The sequence below is a fragment of the Agelaius tricolor genome, unplaced genomic scaffold (genome assembly GCF_023055355.1).
Source record: "Agelaius tricolor isolate 1412-34295 unplaced genomic scaffold, bAgeTri1.0.p SCAF_1, whole genome shotgun sequence".
NCBI classification, from domain to species: domain Eukaryota; kingdom Metazoa; phylum Chordata; class Aves; order Passeriformes; family Icteridae; genus Agelaius; species Agelaius tricolor.
The window spans coordinates 112914760-112933600 of NW_027269261.1; the positions used below are offsets into that span (position 1 = coordinate 112914760).

General features: G+C 41.4%; 1 protein-coding gene across 2 annotated transcripts in view; it reads right to left on the reverse strand.

The window, feature by feature from the left end:
- Positions 1-18841, reverse strand: part of MSRA (methionine sulfoxide reductase A) — a 238205-nt gene that overhangs the window by 150088 nt on the left and 69276 nt on the right. For both annotated transcript variants that reach the window (XM_071447791.1, XM_071447801.1), the window contains exon 2: positions 1721-1789. In XM_071447791.1, the coding sequence (XP_071303892.1) occupies positions 1721-1789 (69 nt within the window). The remainder of the gene's footprint in view (positions 1-1720; positions 1790-18841) is intronic.

Genomic DNA, 18841 nt, shown 5'->3' on the forward strand with positions numbered 1-18841 from the left:
GCCTGAGCTTTCACCACTTAAGCCCAACACTTGCAATCGCAGCCTAGTGGAAAATCTAGGGCAAGTGAAAAACAATGGAAGTTCCCAGGCTTGATAGGAATGTTACAGAGTTCCTCAGGAACGTTTTAAAGTGTGCTGTTTAATACGATTTTGCATTTTTCCAATTAAATTCTGTTGCTTTCTGCGATTCTTTACAAATTGTGTACAACAATAGAACCAACACCCATCACAAACACTGATCTGATCATGACACAGAAAATTTTTTAAAACCCAAAAGGAGCTTATTTAAAAAAAAAAAATCTAAACAGCACAAACTGCATCAATATCAGACTGTACCAGAATCCTCTGACCCTTTCTGCTATAAGAAATTCAAAGAAGAATTTCCAAATCCATCTCAGCCTTGGAGCTTAAAAGGTTAAAATCATTTTCTGTTTGCTCCAAAAGAAAATTATGAAACAATCACTCATTCCACCACTCCAATAATTTGTTTATGCTCCCAAAATCCACAGAGAAGGAGACACTGACAGAAAGGCAACACTGGATTGGAGGAACTCTGAAGAGAAGTTGAATAAATCATGTTGGAAACTGAAGGGTGACACCCACAAACCATTTCTCCTCTTCATCCATGAAACTACACCAACATTAATTCCACAGGAAAGATGACACTCACCGAGATTTTTTTGCCATCATCAATTTAAAAGATCATTTTTGGAGAATTAAATTAATGTGTATCAAGGAGTGCTTTAAGATTTACTTCAGCATCACAGACAGAGAAATATTTAATAGAATATAACACATTTCCTAAGGCACTTTGGACCATCCTGCACATGTTAGTAGAGAAATATATCCTTTGTAAACAACTCAGTTGTATCAAAACAGCATTAGGAAATTTTTCATTCTCTGTAGCAATTAATTTTAATAATAACTGCCATAGAAATCCACTTTTTTCTTCCCAGTACATCCCAATGGCTTGCCTTACATCAGCACATCCCAAAATGAGAGCTCTGACAATTTCCAGGTTTGGGTAAAGTTCAGATCCTGGTTAGAAAAGGATGATTTTGATCCATTTTAGGATGTTTATTACTTCCAGAAGTAATTAATTTCTCTGGAGAAACACCTTTTCAAGGCTTCAAAACAGGCTCAAAGAATGAAATTTTCATAGAAAAGAGAGAGATAAAGAGAAATTAAACTTCTTCTCTTCTCCAGCAGGCCCCTTCTCCAGCTCTGATGGTTCCTGACAGGAATTCCACAGGAATTCACAAGGTCAGGCAGAAACCAGCAGGTTTGGTTTGGGGCATGTAAAAGGTAAAAACCCTCCAAGTCCAGGAGATCCCAACCAGCTGGAGTTCCTTGCATGGTTTAAAGTGTGGAGAATCATGGATCATCTTCAGAATTTTGTTTAAACTAATGAATGATCTTAGACAAATTATCATACATAAAAAAAGCAATTACTTTGGAATTTCTAGGGAACAAAATACAGGATTTACACTTTCTGTTTGTGTAACTAAGAAAAAAACATTTTTAGTGTATTTCTTTATATGGAAATGACATATAAAGGACATCTCCAAAATGCACAGTGGCTTTAGCTGGTGTCAGTGATTGGAAAAAGGCAGGAGCAGCCCAGGTTCTGACACTCAAAGGAGTCAGGCTGAAATTAAGAAATTTGGAATGCAGGAACACCACAGAATTTTGAGCTTTTATTTTCAAACTGATGCCTTACCAAACAGAGCCATCTGTGTTCCCTCTGGGAAAGGTTCAACCATTCTGTTCCCATTGACATGATGTTTATCTAGAAGGGAAAAAAAAAACAAGTTAAAATGTGATAGAGTATTTGCTCTGCATAAAATCAATTGTTTATTTCTCACAGATCCATTGAAACCTGAACAATTCCTATGGGCAGGGACAACTTTCACCATCCCAGGTTGATCCAAGCCCATCCAACCTGGCCTTGGACACTTCCAAGGATCCAGGGGCAGCCACAGCTTCTCTGGGCACCCTGTGCCAGGGCTTCCCCACCCTCACAGGGAATTCCTTCCCAATATCTCATCCAACCCTGCCCTCTTGTAGTTCAAAACCTTCTCACTGCCATCTCCACATTGATTTTTTGCTGCTCAGCCACATTTTAAACAATGGTTTCAAGAAATGAAACCGCCTGAATTCAAAATACAACTTTCTGTTCACAAAATATTTCCCAGGGAAAAAATCAAGATGTTTTCTCAAAGCATGCATTATTTTAATTCCTTTAGTCCTGATGCTGGTGAGGAATAAACCAGGTCAGATAAGGAATGTGGGCTCACTTGTGAATTCTCTGCAAACAATATTTCTCATTAGCAGGGAGGCACATTCCTAATCCCAGCTGGCATCCAACATTTACCAACAGTCAGTGAAAAGGGAAAATCAGGGTTATCTGCAAGTGGAGCAAGAGGTGCCACGAGTCAATTGGTGGCATTTAGGAAAATTGATTGTCCTGTGCCTCAAGAGGGAAGCTTTGGGAAGAAAATTGTTGGGAAGCTCCAGAGTGGGAGTAACATGACCAAGGTTTCAACCTTGTTAGCTGTAGCTGCTATTCCCAACATGATCTACAGCCACGGGAGAGGAGTGAACAGTCAGAAAAATTACAGAACATCTTGTAAGATCAAATAAACTAACCCTGCCCTCGCCCTGATAGCTGCCTTCATTTACAGAGTGAGTGACATCCATGATGTATGAAGCAGTTATCATTTCAAATGGCCAGGCTTTCAATATATTAAAATTAAAATTAAACTTTCAGAGGTGAGACGGGCTTGAATGAAAGTAATATTTTCAGAGTTCCCAAGTTGTCTCCCAATGTCTTCATACTTTAATTTCTAAGATCTCAGCCAGATAAAATGATTCATTTTCTTGTCATTCATACTTTGGCTCACTATTTTTTTCCAGTATTTCCTGCACAGATGCATTAAATAGTAAAAAATAAACTCAAAAAACCCCAAATTTAAATGGGCCTTAACAAAATACACATTCAACCTTAGGAAGAAAGTAACAACAGCTAAATAGCAATGTATAAGTAACAACAACTCTCCCCAAGGAGAAGTAAAGAATGTCCCAGTTTGAGGCTTTTTACAGAACAGTTTTCCATGTGAAAATATTTTAATTCTCACCTACAATTTGGATTGACTGAATCCAGAAAATCAGGAATACTTTGGCCCCATGGATTGAGGAAAAAAAATAGGACTATCCCTGTAGCTTGCCAAGAGAAAGAATAAATTACTTTTCCAAGCTCATTGTCATTCCAGAGACAAGGGATTGCAGTAAGTAGGATAAAACCTGGTGTTACAGAGCCATGGAGAGATTTCCAATGAGCACTGGACTGGCTGTGAGTTCATTTCAGATTCCTGGGGCTGAAAACAGCACATTCCACCCAAATACTGTCAGTTTATGGAGTTAATCCATTATTGGGCACAGAAAAGCTGAATTAGAAGGACATGGATCATCAAATCCCAGGATGGTTTGGTTGGAAGGGACCTTAAAGCTCATCCAGTGCCACCTCCTGCCATGGGCAGGGGCACCTTCCACTATCCCAGGCTGCTCCAAGCCCTGTCCAAGCTGGCCTGGAACATTTCCAGGGATGTCTCTATATCATTTTTTTTTTTAATCTCCTTGGTCCTCAGGGTTCCCAAGAAAAGTTAAGGAATAGATTCTTACTTTTATTTCATTGATATTCACGCAGCCCGAATTTTCATGAACATAAATTCATGAACAACAACCTCTAAAAACTTCCAAATGCTGCTCCATCATCAACTGCCAAAACTCTAAATTTTCCATGCTAAACCTGAGAGATTCCTGTGACACACTGATGAAAAGAGCCAGGAGGAACTGAAAACCATACAGATCCTGGAGGACTTGACATTCAATTTCTGCTTCAGGCAAAGTCTGTTTCAGACAGGTGCAGTGTCTGCCCTGTACTCCTCAGAATCTCTTGATTTTAACAGAAACAATCCTTCACAGATCGAAGATACATGGAAAGATAATCAAAAGTTGCTAAGCAGATCCTCAGTATTTCTTAGGCGTTGCTCAGTTTTTGCACCTCTCACTGGATAGTTTCTAACTATGGTCCTACAACAGCCCTTGGCTAAAGAGTCACTGACTGCAGGTGAAGCTCTGTCCACACATGGATTATCACAGAATCATGGAATGGCTTGGGAAGGAACCTTAAAGACCATCTAACCATCTAAAAAATCCAACCGTGTGCCATGGGCAGGGACATCTTCCACTGTTCCAGGTTGCTCCAAGCCTCATCCAGCCTGGCCTTGGACACTCCCAGGGATCCAGGGGCAGCCACAGCTTCTCTGGGCAACCACAGCCAGGGCCTCACCACCCTCACAGCCAGGAATTCCTTCCCAATATCCCATCCATCCCTGTCCTCTGGCACTGGGAAGCCATTCCCTGTGTCCTGTCCCTTCATCCCTTGTCCCCAGTCCCTCTCCAGCTCTCCTGGAGCTCCTTTAGGCTCTGGAAGGGGCTCTGAGCTCTCCCTGGATCCTTCCCTTCTCCAGGTGAGCATCCCCAGCTCTCCCAGCCTGGCTCCAGAGCAGAGGGGCCCCAGCCCTTGGAGCATCTCTGTGGCCTCCTCTGGTCTCTCTCCAGCAGCTCCACATCCTTCTGCTGCTGGCCCCAGGGCTGGAGGCAGCTCTGCAGGTGGGGTCTCATGAGGCCAATTAGAACCATCTCCCTCCCTGCTGCCCTCACCATGAGTCTGTACCACTAAACCACTCAGACAAGTTCTTATCTACAAACTATCCAAGAGTTAATTAGCCTGGCTGAAATCAGGTTTGATCCTATCCCAGCAATTTATCAGCGTGGACAATCGAGTTCCAATGCCCAGACCTGTTCTCTGGCACATTTTAATTTGTTAGGATGCATTTTATTTATCCTCCCTGTTCCATGGGTTGATGGTATCACACCCATGATAGATAAAGGCAACAATGAAATATGTTCAAATGGGAAAGTTCTGTAAAAAATATTTCCTTTCAAACTAGCCTGACTTAGGTCCCAAACAGATTTACAAGCTCAGGGAAATTTAAAGAACTCGGGGTTAAGATACCCTCAGTCATTTAATGAACATCACTTCTCTTTTTGTGGACCCAAATGAAGACACTTAAAAAAGGTTTGGCTTTCAGAGAATGCTTATCCAGCAGTGAATGAAAATCAGGAATTTTCTGGTCTCAAAATATTCAATCTCTAGCAATCACAGCAAAGATTTCAGAACATTTAAATTCTATTAACAAGAGATTCATATGTTCTTCATATTTGTCTTTTGATTTTTTTTAAGCCATTAGGGAATATTTAGATTACATATCCAAACTTGTTTCATCAGAGCAGCCAGAAAGTTATTATTTTTAAATGAAAACTGAGATTCTCACATAATCAAATTAATCCAGGAGTAGGGGTCATATTTATATGCAAGGACTGTTAATTTTCCATGGTAAGTACAGCCAGGAATTGAATTGAAAATAGCTGATTAACCAATTACCAGGAGCCTCCTCCATCTCCTAAAGCACAGTCACGATGGGAACAGGGGAAAGGAGGAGGAAAAGGGAAAAGCAGGGATGGGAACATCCCAAAGAAATCAGCTGCTACTTGAAGGATTCCTTTCCCCTTTCTTTTTTGCCTTTTCTTACGTTTTTCCTACATTTCCTATCACACCACCGTGGTGGAGGATTTGGGATACTGAAGGGTTAGGAATCTGGGAGAAAAAATAGATCAGGGAACATAAGAATTTTTTTTAAGCAGTTATAAAAGGATCTCACAGGTTACTATTTCCAAAAGTGGAATATAAGGCATAATATAACTTAATTATATTTCATTCAATTGCTTTAGAAAATAGGGATCTGACCTTGGTTTGTGCTTGTGCCTGAGTAAATGAACTGATTCTAGGAACTTCTGGGCTCCAGAATTTCTGTTCACTTTTCACTTGTGAAAGCCACAACTGGCCAGTATTTCTATAAAATAAGTCATTCATTTATAGGTCATTCATTTATAGGCCTAAATATCTTCAAGCCTGATTTTTTAAATCTAAGGATGTTTATTTATTTTTTCACTGTTTTCTAACCCAAGAGATACTTCCTTAAAGAATTGTTTAGTTCATTAAAAAGGTACATGATGTGTGTGCCAGGAGAAGTCACACACGCCTCATGTACCAAATTATGCCAAAAATGAGAATTTAGTAAATTGTGCAAGGATGGGATTGTTCCAAATCCTCACTAATTCAAACAGAGAGTGAAATCATTCACTTTATTTACATCCATCCCCTCTCCCAAACTCTCCTGGACACCAGAAAATGCTTTTGGGATGGTCTGCAAAGGACAGAGAGCAAGTTTGGCTGTTAAAGAGAAAGACTGAAGTGCTTCTGAAGGAATAGGAATTACCTGCTAAATCCTCCTTTTCCAATCTACACTAAGACCCTCCCATTTTTCCTTGTTCCTGAAGGTGGAATTTGGATTTCAAAATCTAGGATTTCAAAAACTACCAAAAAAAATGGGAAAAACAGAGCAGGAAATCAGAGATTCACTGGGGCTCTTGGAGGAAGGACTAAAGAGAGGCACACAAGGGAGAGGGCTGCTCTCCTTGAGTGGGATGAGATTTTTAATTTATGGCAGAATTTCATCCCTAAATCCTTCCTGGCTGGTGATGAAACAGAAGCTCTTCTTTCTTTTCAGGTCTAGTTCAACGAGCAGAACTGTCAGTTCTAAAAGCTCCTGCGCAATAAAAAACCTCCTGTCATCTCAGATAAACTCTCAAGTGTTACAGTTCAAACCCCTTTGTGTCCCAAAGGATATTTTCAGCACAGAGACATCGATCCCCAATCCTGGTCATTTATGTCTCCACCTCTGATGAGTCTTTTGGATCCTTAGCATTGGCAAAGATGAATGGGATTTGCTGGGTTTCTTTTACCTCTCATTTCTCCAGTTCCATCCTCTCCATCTGGAGAGATCTGCTCATGACAAATTAAAAGGAGAGGTGGCTATGTCACAGCAATTCAACAATTTGAATTTTGAATTATTTTAATTATTGGACCCACAACTCTTTGTAGTACTGTGGTGCTGTGCTGACATGAGGGATCCTAGCTATTATTTTAAAAAAACCCTGACGTCACTCAATGGAATGTAATAATCACAAATGTTGTTGAAAAATATATAAGTTTATTTATCAAAACAGATCAGGAAAGGGAAGAGTGGCAGCTGAAACCAGTTTGGAAATGTATTCTGGAGATGATGTCCCACAATGTGACACACTGTGCTCTCTGCATCCAGGCCATCAAACAGATTGGGACACAGGAACTGACTGATGGCACAGAATGTGATGTGTCCTAGCACAGCGTGTCAGCTCAGCCTCCAGAACACATGGGCTCCTCAAAAAACAGAGGTGCTGCTTAATGAACAAAGACCAGAGATCACACACTGGGTTGGTTCTACAGCTCCTGCCAGGAAATGGACCAGGAGTGACAGGAAAATGAGGTTTTGGATTGAAAACGAATAAATTTCTTAAAGAGGGTGGTGGAGGTGCAGAGGAGGAGAAATAGTGATTGTGAAATTCCCAGTCCCCTGGGGTAGAGGTACTGGGGACTGGGGGAGTGAATTCATGGCAGCTGGGACAGAGGAGTGGGGTGTGAGAGTAAAATATGAGGATTGGGGATATATTTGGGGTATAAATAAAGGAAAGTATCCTGGAAAGTACAGTAACACTTCCTGCTGTCGAGGAGACAAGGTCACAAACTATGGATTGGCTGAGGGAGCTGGGGAAGGGGCTCAGCCTGCAGAAAAGGAGGCTCAGGGGGCCCTTGTGGCTCTGCACAACTCCTGACAGGAGGGGACAGCCAGGGGGGTCGGGCTCTGCTCGCAGGGAACAGGGACAGGAGGAGAGGAAATGGCCTCAAGCTGCACCAGGGGAGTTTTAGGTTGGATATTGGGAACAATTCCTTCCTGGAAAAGGAAGGAATTTGGCTGTCCAGCCCTGGCACAGCTGCCCAGGACAGGGGTGGATTCCTCATCCCTTGGGGGATTCAAAAGCCCCATGGATGTGACACTTGGGGACATGGATCACTGGTGGCCGTGGCTGTCAGGAATGGTTGGACTCAGTGATCTCTGAGGGTTTTTCCAACCCAAACAATTCTGGGATTGTGAGATTATGTGACCCATGGCAGCCTTATTGTGACCACACATTCTGCTTGATCTGTTCTCTCACTCTGTAGGTGTTGAACTTTGGAGGTTTGGAGTACACAAATTAAATATTCTTAAATTTGGACCCTTGCACTTGGCTTTCATCTTCCACACTGGATATCTGCATCTGAGTATTCAGCCTTGAATCCTCCTGTACTCTGGAAAGAATGAGACATTTGTGTGGTGATTCATTTGGCATACTGTTTTCTTCAGGATAAAACCAATCATACTTAAAAATGTCACTCTCTGAGCACTGATTATAAGGAAAGTAGTGACAAACTTGGATGAATTCCACCTATAACCCTGAAGTAATATCACAGAGATTCAGGATCTGTTCAGGGGAAGGATTAGATGTACCTGTGTGTACACAAATATTTATTAAAATATTGCCCCTACACTGATGGAGATTATGTGTTATGAACCAGAACAAACATTAACAGTAAAATACATTATCAAAATGGCAAAGGAAACAATGGCAGAGGAAAATAATGACACCAACCAAAAGGAATCTCAGATTGTGTAAGAATCCTGTCTAGAAGGGCTGCCAGATCAGAAAGATAACATAGACAGATATATGAGACACACAAAGTAATCAGCTCTTGTGGTATTTTTGAGACTGTGACATCATTTCATTTCCCAAAAGCCTAGTTCATGGAGTTCTGTCATAATATAATGAGCAGTTGTCATTTTTAAAACTTATTCCTTTTAATCTCCCAGAGAAGCTGTGGCTACCCCATTCCTGGAAGTGCCCAAGGCCAGGTTGGATGGGGTAACACAAAAGAAAATAATAAAAATACAGACACCTTCCACTATCCCAGCTTGCTCCAAGCCCTGTCCAGCCTGGCCTCAGACACTTTCAGAGATGGGAAGTCTACAGCTTCCTAAAATATAAAATTGAAAAGAAAATAGAAGAGCCTTAAAGCTGAAGCAGAGCCTGGCATTGAGGTATTCACCTACCACAGACTATCCAGGCCATCTCTGCCATTCCTGCTTTTCATGGAGCCTCTTATTAGAACAGGAACTGAATGAAGATGATAAAACACAACTGGATTTACTTCATAATTACAGACAACACTTCTCAAAACACCACTTGAAACCCTTATATTAACCAGCTTGGGTAAGAATGGCATCAGACAGGCTGGAAAACCAAGAGATCCAAACAAAGGATGGTGATAAACAGAGCGTGAGGCAGCGGGAGGAGACGTCCAGTGGGGTGTGGCGAGCAGGGTTGTTAAGCCTGGGTTTATTTAGCAGCTTTATTAATGAGCCCAACTAAGGGGTGAAAAGCACATGAATAAAACATGCCCTGGATGCTCATCTGGAACGTGGTGTGTGCACCGTGAAAAATGGGAAGCAGCACAAAGCCCTGGGCAGGAATTCCAGAAAGGATCACGGAGAGAGGCAAAGCAACTCCAGGAACACTCTGTTCTCCTGTTGTGGAATATGAGTTTGCATCCCATAATTATTGAGGAAAAAACTGTCTACAAAGTGCAGGAACCACCTGAGGGAAGGCCTGAAGATTCATGGGAGAAATAAACTTTTATAAAGTCTGGAAAGCCACGGGCTGGGGTCTGATCTCTGCTGGTCAGTGAATTTCTGGCACTGCTCAGTTCAATGTCTCCTCACTTGGGAATCAGCAACAGAAATGTCAAATTCTAGGGAAGCCTCTGCAATGCAAAACAATGCAGATGTAGAAAATCCCCTCCAAACTGCTTTTAATCATATTGTTTATTAACAATTTCCTTTTACAATCCTAATCCTTCCCCTGAACAGATCCTGAATCTCTGTGATATTACTGCAGAGTTATAGATGGAATTCATCCAAGTTTGTCACTACTTTCCTTATAATCAGTGCTCAGAAAGTGACACTTTTAAGTATGATTGGTTTTATCCTGAAGAAAAACAGTATGCCAAATGAATCACCACACAAATGTCTCATTCTTTCCAGAGTACAAGAGGTTAATATTTACATAAATAACCTCCTAAGTGTGACTTTGGATTTAGACTGCTCCCTTTTTGAGGGTTCACCCTGAGAGCAGTTAAGCCTCATGGCACCTAGCACTGATGAGCTGGTATTGATTTTCATGTCCATGGCTTCTCAAAATGAGACTCAAGATAATTTTTGCTGGATGTTCACACTCATGTTCAAAGTGGGAGAAGACCTTTGAAATCCGTGTCTGGGCGTGAATTTGTAGACAAAATGCAGAGTTGTGTTGTTTCAAATCTTTAATTACATATATGGAGATTGGAACTGGACCATCTTCAAAGTCCTTTCCAAACCAAACCCTTCTAGGATTCTACAATGGTATGATGTTAAAACTTTACATCCCAGAAAGGTACTTTTGGGCATATTATACCAATAAGACAATGACAGGTTAAAGAACCTCACAACACCATTGGTAAAACATGTCTTGATTCACAAGGCCCTTATTCCAAAGGGTTTGTCCAACTCCCTCTCCAGCTACTTGGAAAAATGTGTTTACTGGGCTAATAAAACCCAGTGGAGGGAATTCAAAAGTCACTCTCTATTAATGAGTTAACATCACTCAGTCACCTACAATTTAATTTTTCTGAGGCCCTGAGATTTTAATTTGGGTAATACTTCTATTAATTACAATGTCTAATAACAATGTCAACTTCAGACATCTGTTAAAAACATGTAATGTTAATTTATTGGAAAATCTCCAGCAGTGCTCAATTAAAATGTTCTCCAGTTAAGGCAATGCATATGATTTGTCATGAAAAGCAAAACGGGATACAGTTAATAAAAATAACAGCAAATTCAAAACAATAAGTTTTGAGTTGCAGAGTGACCAAATTCAAGATGCAAAACTTTTTATGAGGTAGCAGAACAAGAATTTTTGGGATCAGGATATTCTCACACTGGCTGGGGAGCCTTGCTCTAAATTAGCACCTACAGGAAATATTTAATAGAATTATGGAATGGTTTGGGTTGGAAGGGACCTTAAAGTTCATCCTCTTCTACCTCCTACCATGGGCAGGGACACCTTCCACTATCCCAGGTTGCTCCAAGCCCTGTCCAACCTGGCCTTGGACACTTCCAGGGATCCAGGGACAGCCACAGCTTCTCTGGGCAACCTGTGCCAGGGCCTCCCCACACTCTCAGGGAACAATTCCTTCCCAATATCCCATCCATCCCTGCCCTGTGGCAGTGGGAAGCCCTTCTCGATGCTCCTGTAAACATTCCATCTCCACCTTTCTTTTAGGCCCCCTCCAGGTACTGGAAGGGGCAGCACTCCGAAGCTTCTCTTTCCCAAGCTGAACAATCCAAATTCCCTCAACCTTTTTTCCCCTGAACATTGCAGAAAATATGTATAAACCTTCCCTGATCAGATTTTTCCTGCTGCTATTTCAGTCTTCTATCACAAGACATTTTTCTGGTTCTTTAAAATATTTAGATTCACTGAGGCCTGTATTTGCCAGGGTGGATTTTGCCATTTTTAAACAGACTTCATAGCAGAATTAAACTGAGATGTGAAGCACCCAGCCCTTTCCATTCCATTATCATTCCTTCCCCATGCATCCCCACTGCTCCATCCACCCGGATTCGCAAATCCACAAATCCACGGCAGCAACGCCCAGCCCTGTTTTAGCCACACATCCCAATTCCCCCCATCCCTTAAAGCCCTGCTGCTGTTCCCTTTTCTCAGAACCCAAGAAATTCCCCTGGCTGCCCTAGAAGACTCGAGCCCCTGCCCAGAGGGCTCAGAGACCTTGGCACAGAGCCCAAGACCCCTGCGCCTCTGATCTTGACCCATAGAAAAACAATTACCAACCTTTATATGAAGAATTACAAGTCAAGAGAGTTTAAGTAGAATGACAGTGAATTTATCATGGGATGAAAAATACATTTTTAGAGTTTTAGAGTTTTTTAACGCTCATTTCTATGAATAGCCCCAAAAATCGCAGCGGATTCCAGCTGAAAATGAGAATTTATTTTTTTTAGAACGGGGGCTCAAAGCCCCAAGATAGAAGAATTTAGACGTGCCCTGTCCTTCTTTCTTCTTCCTAGCCTCCATGTTCTGGGTAATGCTGGCAGTTTTAGATTGGTTTAGAGTAGAAACTCACTGTCTAACATAGGTGATAGGTATTAAGAAGTTATTGTAAATAGTGTACACGTAGTTTTTAGTACAAAAAGATAACACCACCCCAAAGACGAGCAGTGTGCCTCAACCTGACCTGCCAGACAGACCTACAGCAACTCAGAGAAAGAATATTATAGATAAGAAATAATAAACAACCTTGAGAACGAGAACAAAAGAATCCTGACTTCTTCTTCTTCTACTGCCGGGCTGGGAAAAAGAAGCTTGTACGTATCTCAGAGTCACTCTGACCAGCAGAGATTCTAGGATCCTTTTGCCTGGTGGAGCCATGGGGAACAGTGTGGTGCTGGTGATAGAGTATCTCCCTCGCACACATTCCCTCTCCATGGCAGATTATCTGCCCGGAGGTTGCGCCAGGCTCCCGTCAGCTGTCACTCCGTGGATGAGCGCGAACGCTCCAGTGCCTCGTCCCCCCTGGCCCCGCTGACAGTGATAAATGACCAGCCCCAATGCTCAGCTGAGCCTCCCAATCTGCTCCAGCCTTTTTCCTGGTGATTTCCCCCCTCGGCACAGCGAAGGGAAACTGGGAGAGCCAAGTTGTTGAGAAAAAGGGAATTGTGATTTTACCGCCTGAAGCAGCTCAGAAGCTGATGGCAAAATGAAGGTGAGAATGGTGTTACCAAGCACTGGTTTGGTCACACAGGTGATCTTTAAGGTCCCTTCCAAACCCAAACCATTCTATAATTCAACCAAGCTGAGCTTTGTTGAGAAAAAGGAAATTGTGATTTTACCGCCTGAAGCAGCTCAGAAGCTGATGGTAAAATGAAGGTGAGAATGGTGTTACCAAGCACTGGTTTGGGTTTGGTAGCCAGGTTTGGTCACACAGGTGATCTTTAAGGTCCCTTCCAACCCAAACCATTCTATAATTCCACTATTTCATGCAGATTCTAGAGCCTTTCCCCATGTATGTACAGGCCCAGTGGTGCCTGGCCTGGGAGAGAATTGGCCAAATGAACACAAGATTTGTAAAAGAAATAATTCCTTATCACCAATGTAGCACCTAATTTCACTTCAGTTTTACAGGGAATCCATTAGCCAATGAATTTCACTCCTCTGAGGAAGAAAACAACCTCATCAAGCCTGGTAAGGGCTGAACTGTGCTATGATATGGAGTGGATGGGGAAGGGATTCTAATAAGAAACATTTCTGAATTGAAATGGGAAGTAATTACCCTGATTCTAAAAAATTGTGATGACTTCATAATGAGCAGCTGACACAGTTTAAGGCTGATATTCTCTTTCTCAGTGATGATAATTGCAGAATAAAATATATCATAACCAACAAATTTTTCACTTTTACCTTAAGCCAAATAAATCACTCAAAAATTTAAGGGTCAAATTCTGTTTCTTTACTGGAGCTGTGACCATCGAAAACCAAACCAGCCACCAACCACTACAAAACTGCATCTACAGGATCCATCCTGAAGGGATGGCTCACAGTAAACTCCCAGTTGGCCATTTTGCACCTTCCCAAGTGTATGAGTGACTTAGGATGGGATGCAAAAGAGGGTTTGAAATGAAGGAGGATGAGTTTGGCTGCTCAGAAAACCTCAGTAAGTGACACAAGTTCGCAGAGGCAGCCAGGCTTTGGCACTGAACCACAGAATCATGGAACTGGATCCACAGAATATCCTGAGTGGGAAAGGAACATGAATTCCAGCTCCTGGCCCTGCCCAGGACGCCCCAATAATCCCACTCTGTGCCTGGGAGTGTTGCCCAAACGCTCCTTGAGCTCTGCCGGCCTTGGGGCTGTGAGCAGAGAGCAATTCAGACAATCTAAAATCAGGTTTCAGCTTTGAACTTCCTTCTGAACAAGGTTTTCTCCCACTCTCGGTGCCTCCATTGGCTGTGGAACAAGAAACATGGGAGATTTTAGCTCCCTCATGCTAAAATTAGCTTCTTTATGCTCATTTCTATGAATAGCCCCACAAATTGCAGCAGATTTCAGCTGGAAATGAGAATTTATTCTGAAAATCATCAAAATTAACATTTCGACCTGTTATGGCAAGAGAGATAAGCAAATAAAGCGTGGAGTGTTGTAGGCTGGAAATTCTAAACATGATTCATCTCATCCTAAAGCCATCAGCTAAAATATTCCAATCATTCCTTGAGGACATTTATCCTGTTGTGATGTGATGCAGCCAGGGGTGACTGGCCTGGGGTGAGATTGGCCAAATGAATCCAACGTTTTTTTATTATTTGTAAAGAAGTGATTTGTCATCTCCAATGCAGCACCGAATCTCATTTCAATTTTCCAGGGAACCCTGTGTTTGCAACGAATTTCACTCCTCTGAGGAAGAAAACAACCCCATCAAGCCCAGTAAGGGCTGACTGTGTAATTATGTGTTAGTTGAACCCCAAAATTTATTATTTTAGTAGATAAAATTCCATAAGTAACAGTGAATCCACTTTCCTTACATAACAGAAATCCAACCTTTCCCTCAATCAAGAAACATAAAGTACTTGTACCCAAATCCACAGCCCATTCCTTTTTTCTTAAAAGTTTTCTCCTTTTATTAACAAATAAAGGTCTAATTAATGAAGTGCCCTGTTCTTCCCAGTCTTTTTTTCCTCTGAACAATCATAATAACTGAATTTAAATATTCAGATCTGTCATACACTGAAATTATTGACAAACTGCACTAATGCTTGTGGTTTCATGCCAGCCAAAGCAGATTTTTGGGACACAAAAGAGATGTAGGGGTTTTAAACAATTTTTTCCTTCCTAAAACGACAAACCTAATGATGGTTTTAGTCCTTTAATGTGTCTTGATTTACCAGAAATAAACATAACAAAGTGCCCAGAGTTTTTAAAGCCTATTTAACAGAAAACCACCTCAGTTCTACAACATTTTTACCCTTCTGTTGCTGAAACAGTGTCACAAATGTGACTCCAATTTTGCACTGATTTTTCTTGCCTCAGCTGCAGCTTCTGGTGCTACAGAATCAAGGATTCTTTTCCACAATGATTCAACAGCTCCCATTGAACTGATGGCAGCTTTTCCTGAGAGCTCAGCACTTAATACTGTAGGATCTTTCCAAAAACTGGCTCCTGGGTACTATTACAACTGGTATTCAAGGAAAATAATTGGATTTTAACAGGGTTGGTGCACATTTGATCACATAACCAAGAGAACCTTCCTCGTGATGAGGTTCAAGTTTCTTTCTAAGCTACAACTTCTCACAAATTATCCAGGTGCCAAATTTTACAGCAAGCAATTCACAGAAAGATCCGAGCCTGGAAGTTATGGTTCTGAATTTGTGCTATTTTTCAATTTAAACTTATTTTGGAAAGAGGAGGAATCTTTATCTTTGTACAAACAGAGATGGAATGGGGTTGAGCTGCTGCCCAAATTCAGACAGCAAGTTTTGCCTGCTCCTGACTATCAAAGATTCAGGGGTGATGCCAACAGAAGAAAGGCTCTAAATGACATTACCAGAGCTCAAAAATATCCAGTTAATTGGTGAAAAAAACCCCTATAATTAAGTTTCTCTAACCTTCTCACATTAAAACATTTCCAATAACAATAATTATGTTTTTCTCAACACTTTATAATACCTCTCAAAGTAAGATAATGTTTATTGCTCTAGATCCATAAAACACTCCAAACCCAATTTAACAAGCAGCGAGGGAATAATGAAAATATAATTACTGTCTTTATTAAGTTACTGCTGAACTTTCCCTGGTATTTGAAAATTGGCAACCAAAATTGTGCATTCAATATAAATATATAGAGAGAGGGACGATGATTTATCAGGTAGGGTAATATAAGTTAAAAAACAGTTTTGAGTCAGAAATTACAAGGGATCCTAAAGCTCATCCTATTCCACCCTTGCCATGGACAGGTCCACCTTCCCCTATCCAAGGCTGATCCAAGTCCCTCCAACTCTTTGCTTACTTGAAGGCAAAGTTTCTCTTCCAAGTGAAAAAGTATTCAATTCTCTTTCAGGAAAACCACTTCAAATTTTATTTACTGTAGCCGTGGGATTCTGGAAGCCTTTATTGTGATGGGTTAGAATTGCACCATAAAAATGGGAACTTGAGGAGAATGACAGGCTCATTGTTTCTGAAATAATCAGGCTGAGCTTTTTGTGACACTGATGTTCAAAAACATATTTCATATTTCAGGAAGAGACCACAGAAACAGAATCTCCAAACCAAGCTCTACATCAAAACACAAAGCATCCTTCTAATCTTCCCTATTTTTCTGAATCCTTGCAATCTCAAGATTCTTTCTGAGCTCAGGGTCATGTCTCCATTAATGTTCTACATTGTCCTGCAGAGTGGAGCACCACGTTCCCAACTTGATGTGTCAGTTAAATCAAATAATTATTGTTATTATTGTTATTTTATTTAACAATGCAGCGGCAGAACTTTTAATAAAGGACTTTTCATGATGATGAACGAGAAAATTACTTTGGGGGATAATAAAGGAAGCCAGGTCTACACCTGCAATGATACTTGAAAGTTTAAAGACTGGTAGAAAAAGCAGATCATATTTATCTGAAGAAAAAAAAGAAAATTTAAAATACCAATGGTCACTTTATACAGGTTTTGTTCCTTAAACCTCCCCAACAATAGCAGGTAAAAGGTTTAAAAATATCTCAGCCCAAAACACCTGGAATTCTGAAACAAGTTGGAACAACATCATTCATGTAATTAATTTTAAACCTTCCTATACCACTAATTTCTTTCATACAAAAAAAAATATATATATAAATTGAGACACTTGTCTTTCAGACTCTAAGTTTTCTGCATTAAACACAGCTTTTCATTATTCCTGATCTAATAAGTCCTATTCTCATCTGGGCTATCAGCAACTCAATAAGTAATTACCATCCACCTTGGGCTGTTCCAGTCCATTAGACCAGTGCTGATGACTCAGTGGAGGCACAAAATGAGGAGCACAGGGGCTGACAAAGGCACAGAAAATAAGGAGAGGAAATGCTGCAGCTGGAACTCCTCCCCATGGCTGGGTTTACCGAGAAACGCTCAAATAAAATAACATAAAATTGATATGATCAAAGGTAGACTGAATTTGTAAGGTGTTGCACAAATAAATATAAAAGCTGTCCTCCCTGATGAGGGATGTGAGGGCAGGAATTTATTCCTGATCTAAGCATTAGGAATTTATTCCTGCCTAAGAGACACCACTGGAAGCAAATGGCACCGTTCATCTCCACACAGCACAGGCTCTGCTCCCCCCCTGAAAACCAGGAGTTACTCCATGGAGTCAAAGAGGTTTGGAAGTTAAATTAAATCTGATTCCTTTCTCACCCAGACCAATCATTGTGGCCTTCCAGCACCTGAAGGGAGCCAACAAAAAACGATGGAGAGGGAATTTTTACAAGAGTAAAAATTCCCTGGAGTGACAGGACATGGGGAAATGGCTTCAAATTGAAAGAGACTATGGTTAGATGGGATATTGGGAAGGAATTCCTCTCTGTGAGGGTGGTGAGGCCCTGGCACTGTGGCTGCCTCATCCCTGGAAGTGTCCAAGGCCAGACTGGATAGGGTTTGGAGCAACCACAGAATCACAGAATTGTTGAGGTTAGAAAAGCCCTCCAAGATCATTGAGTCCAATCACTGTCCCAGCACTGCCACAGCCATCACTAAGCCCACAGAATCACACAAGTACAGAATCATTTAGTTGAAAAAGGTCTCTGAGATTATCAAGTCCAAACCATTAAAAGCCAAAGGCTTTACCCAAAAAATTGCTGCTTCTTCACTACTTGTTGATCTATGAAAGCAGAGGATGATCACTTAAAATCCTGTTAGGCAAAGGAAGGAGCAGGAAGCTGGATTTCTCCACTGAGAGCATCCATGTTCCAAACCTCTTGAGTAAACTTCAGCTTTTTTTTGCTTTATGTCCCAAATTGATACACTTGGGTTTAAATCCATGTCCCCAAGAGCCACATCCACACAACTCTTAAATCCCCCCAGGGATGGGGACACCACCACTGCGCTGGGCAGCTGAACCCTTTCCATGAAGAAATTGTTTCCAATATCCAACCTAAACCTCCCCTGGAACAACTTGAGGCTGTTCCCTCTTGGCACAAATTGAGAGGGAAGGTTCCAAGTGGATGTAGGGAGGATTTGAGGGTGAAGCCCTGGAACACTTTGTACAGAGAGATTGTCTGACCCTGCTTTGACCTGAGGCCTCCTGAGGTCCCTCCAGCCTGAGTCAGTCGTGTTCCCACCAGATGATTTGTCCTTCTGAAAGGAGAAATTTCAGGAGATGATTGAAGGGCCACTTCTGTCAGGACAAACAGATTTATAGGCAGCATCAAGTATCCAATAAAACCACTTGGTAATGAACTTCACACCAAGTTTTCAATCCCAGCTCTTAAATTAAAGATTGCCTGACACAGCCTGTCCAGGGCTTGTGACTCACAGATTTGCTCCTCGCTGGTGTTTATACAAATGAATTAAAATTACATAACAAAACCTGTCAACAAAACCTTTACAGAGGATTGAGATGGTTCTGCTGACCAGGGTAACAGCACAAAAACCACTTCTAGAT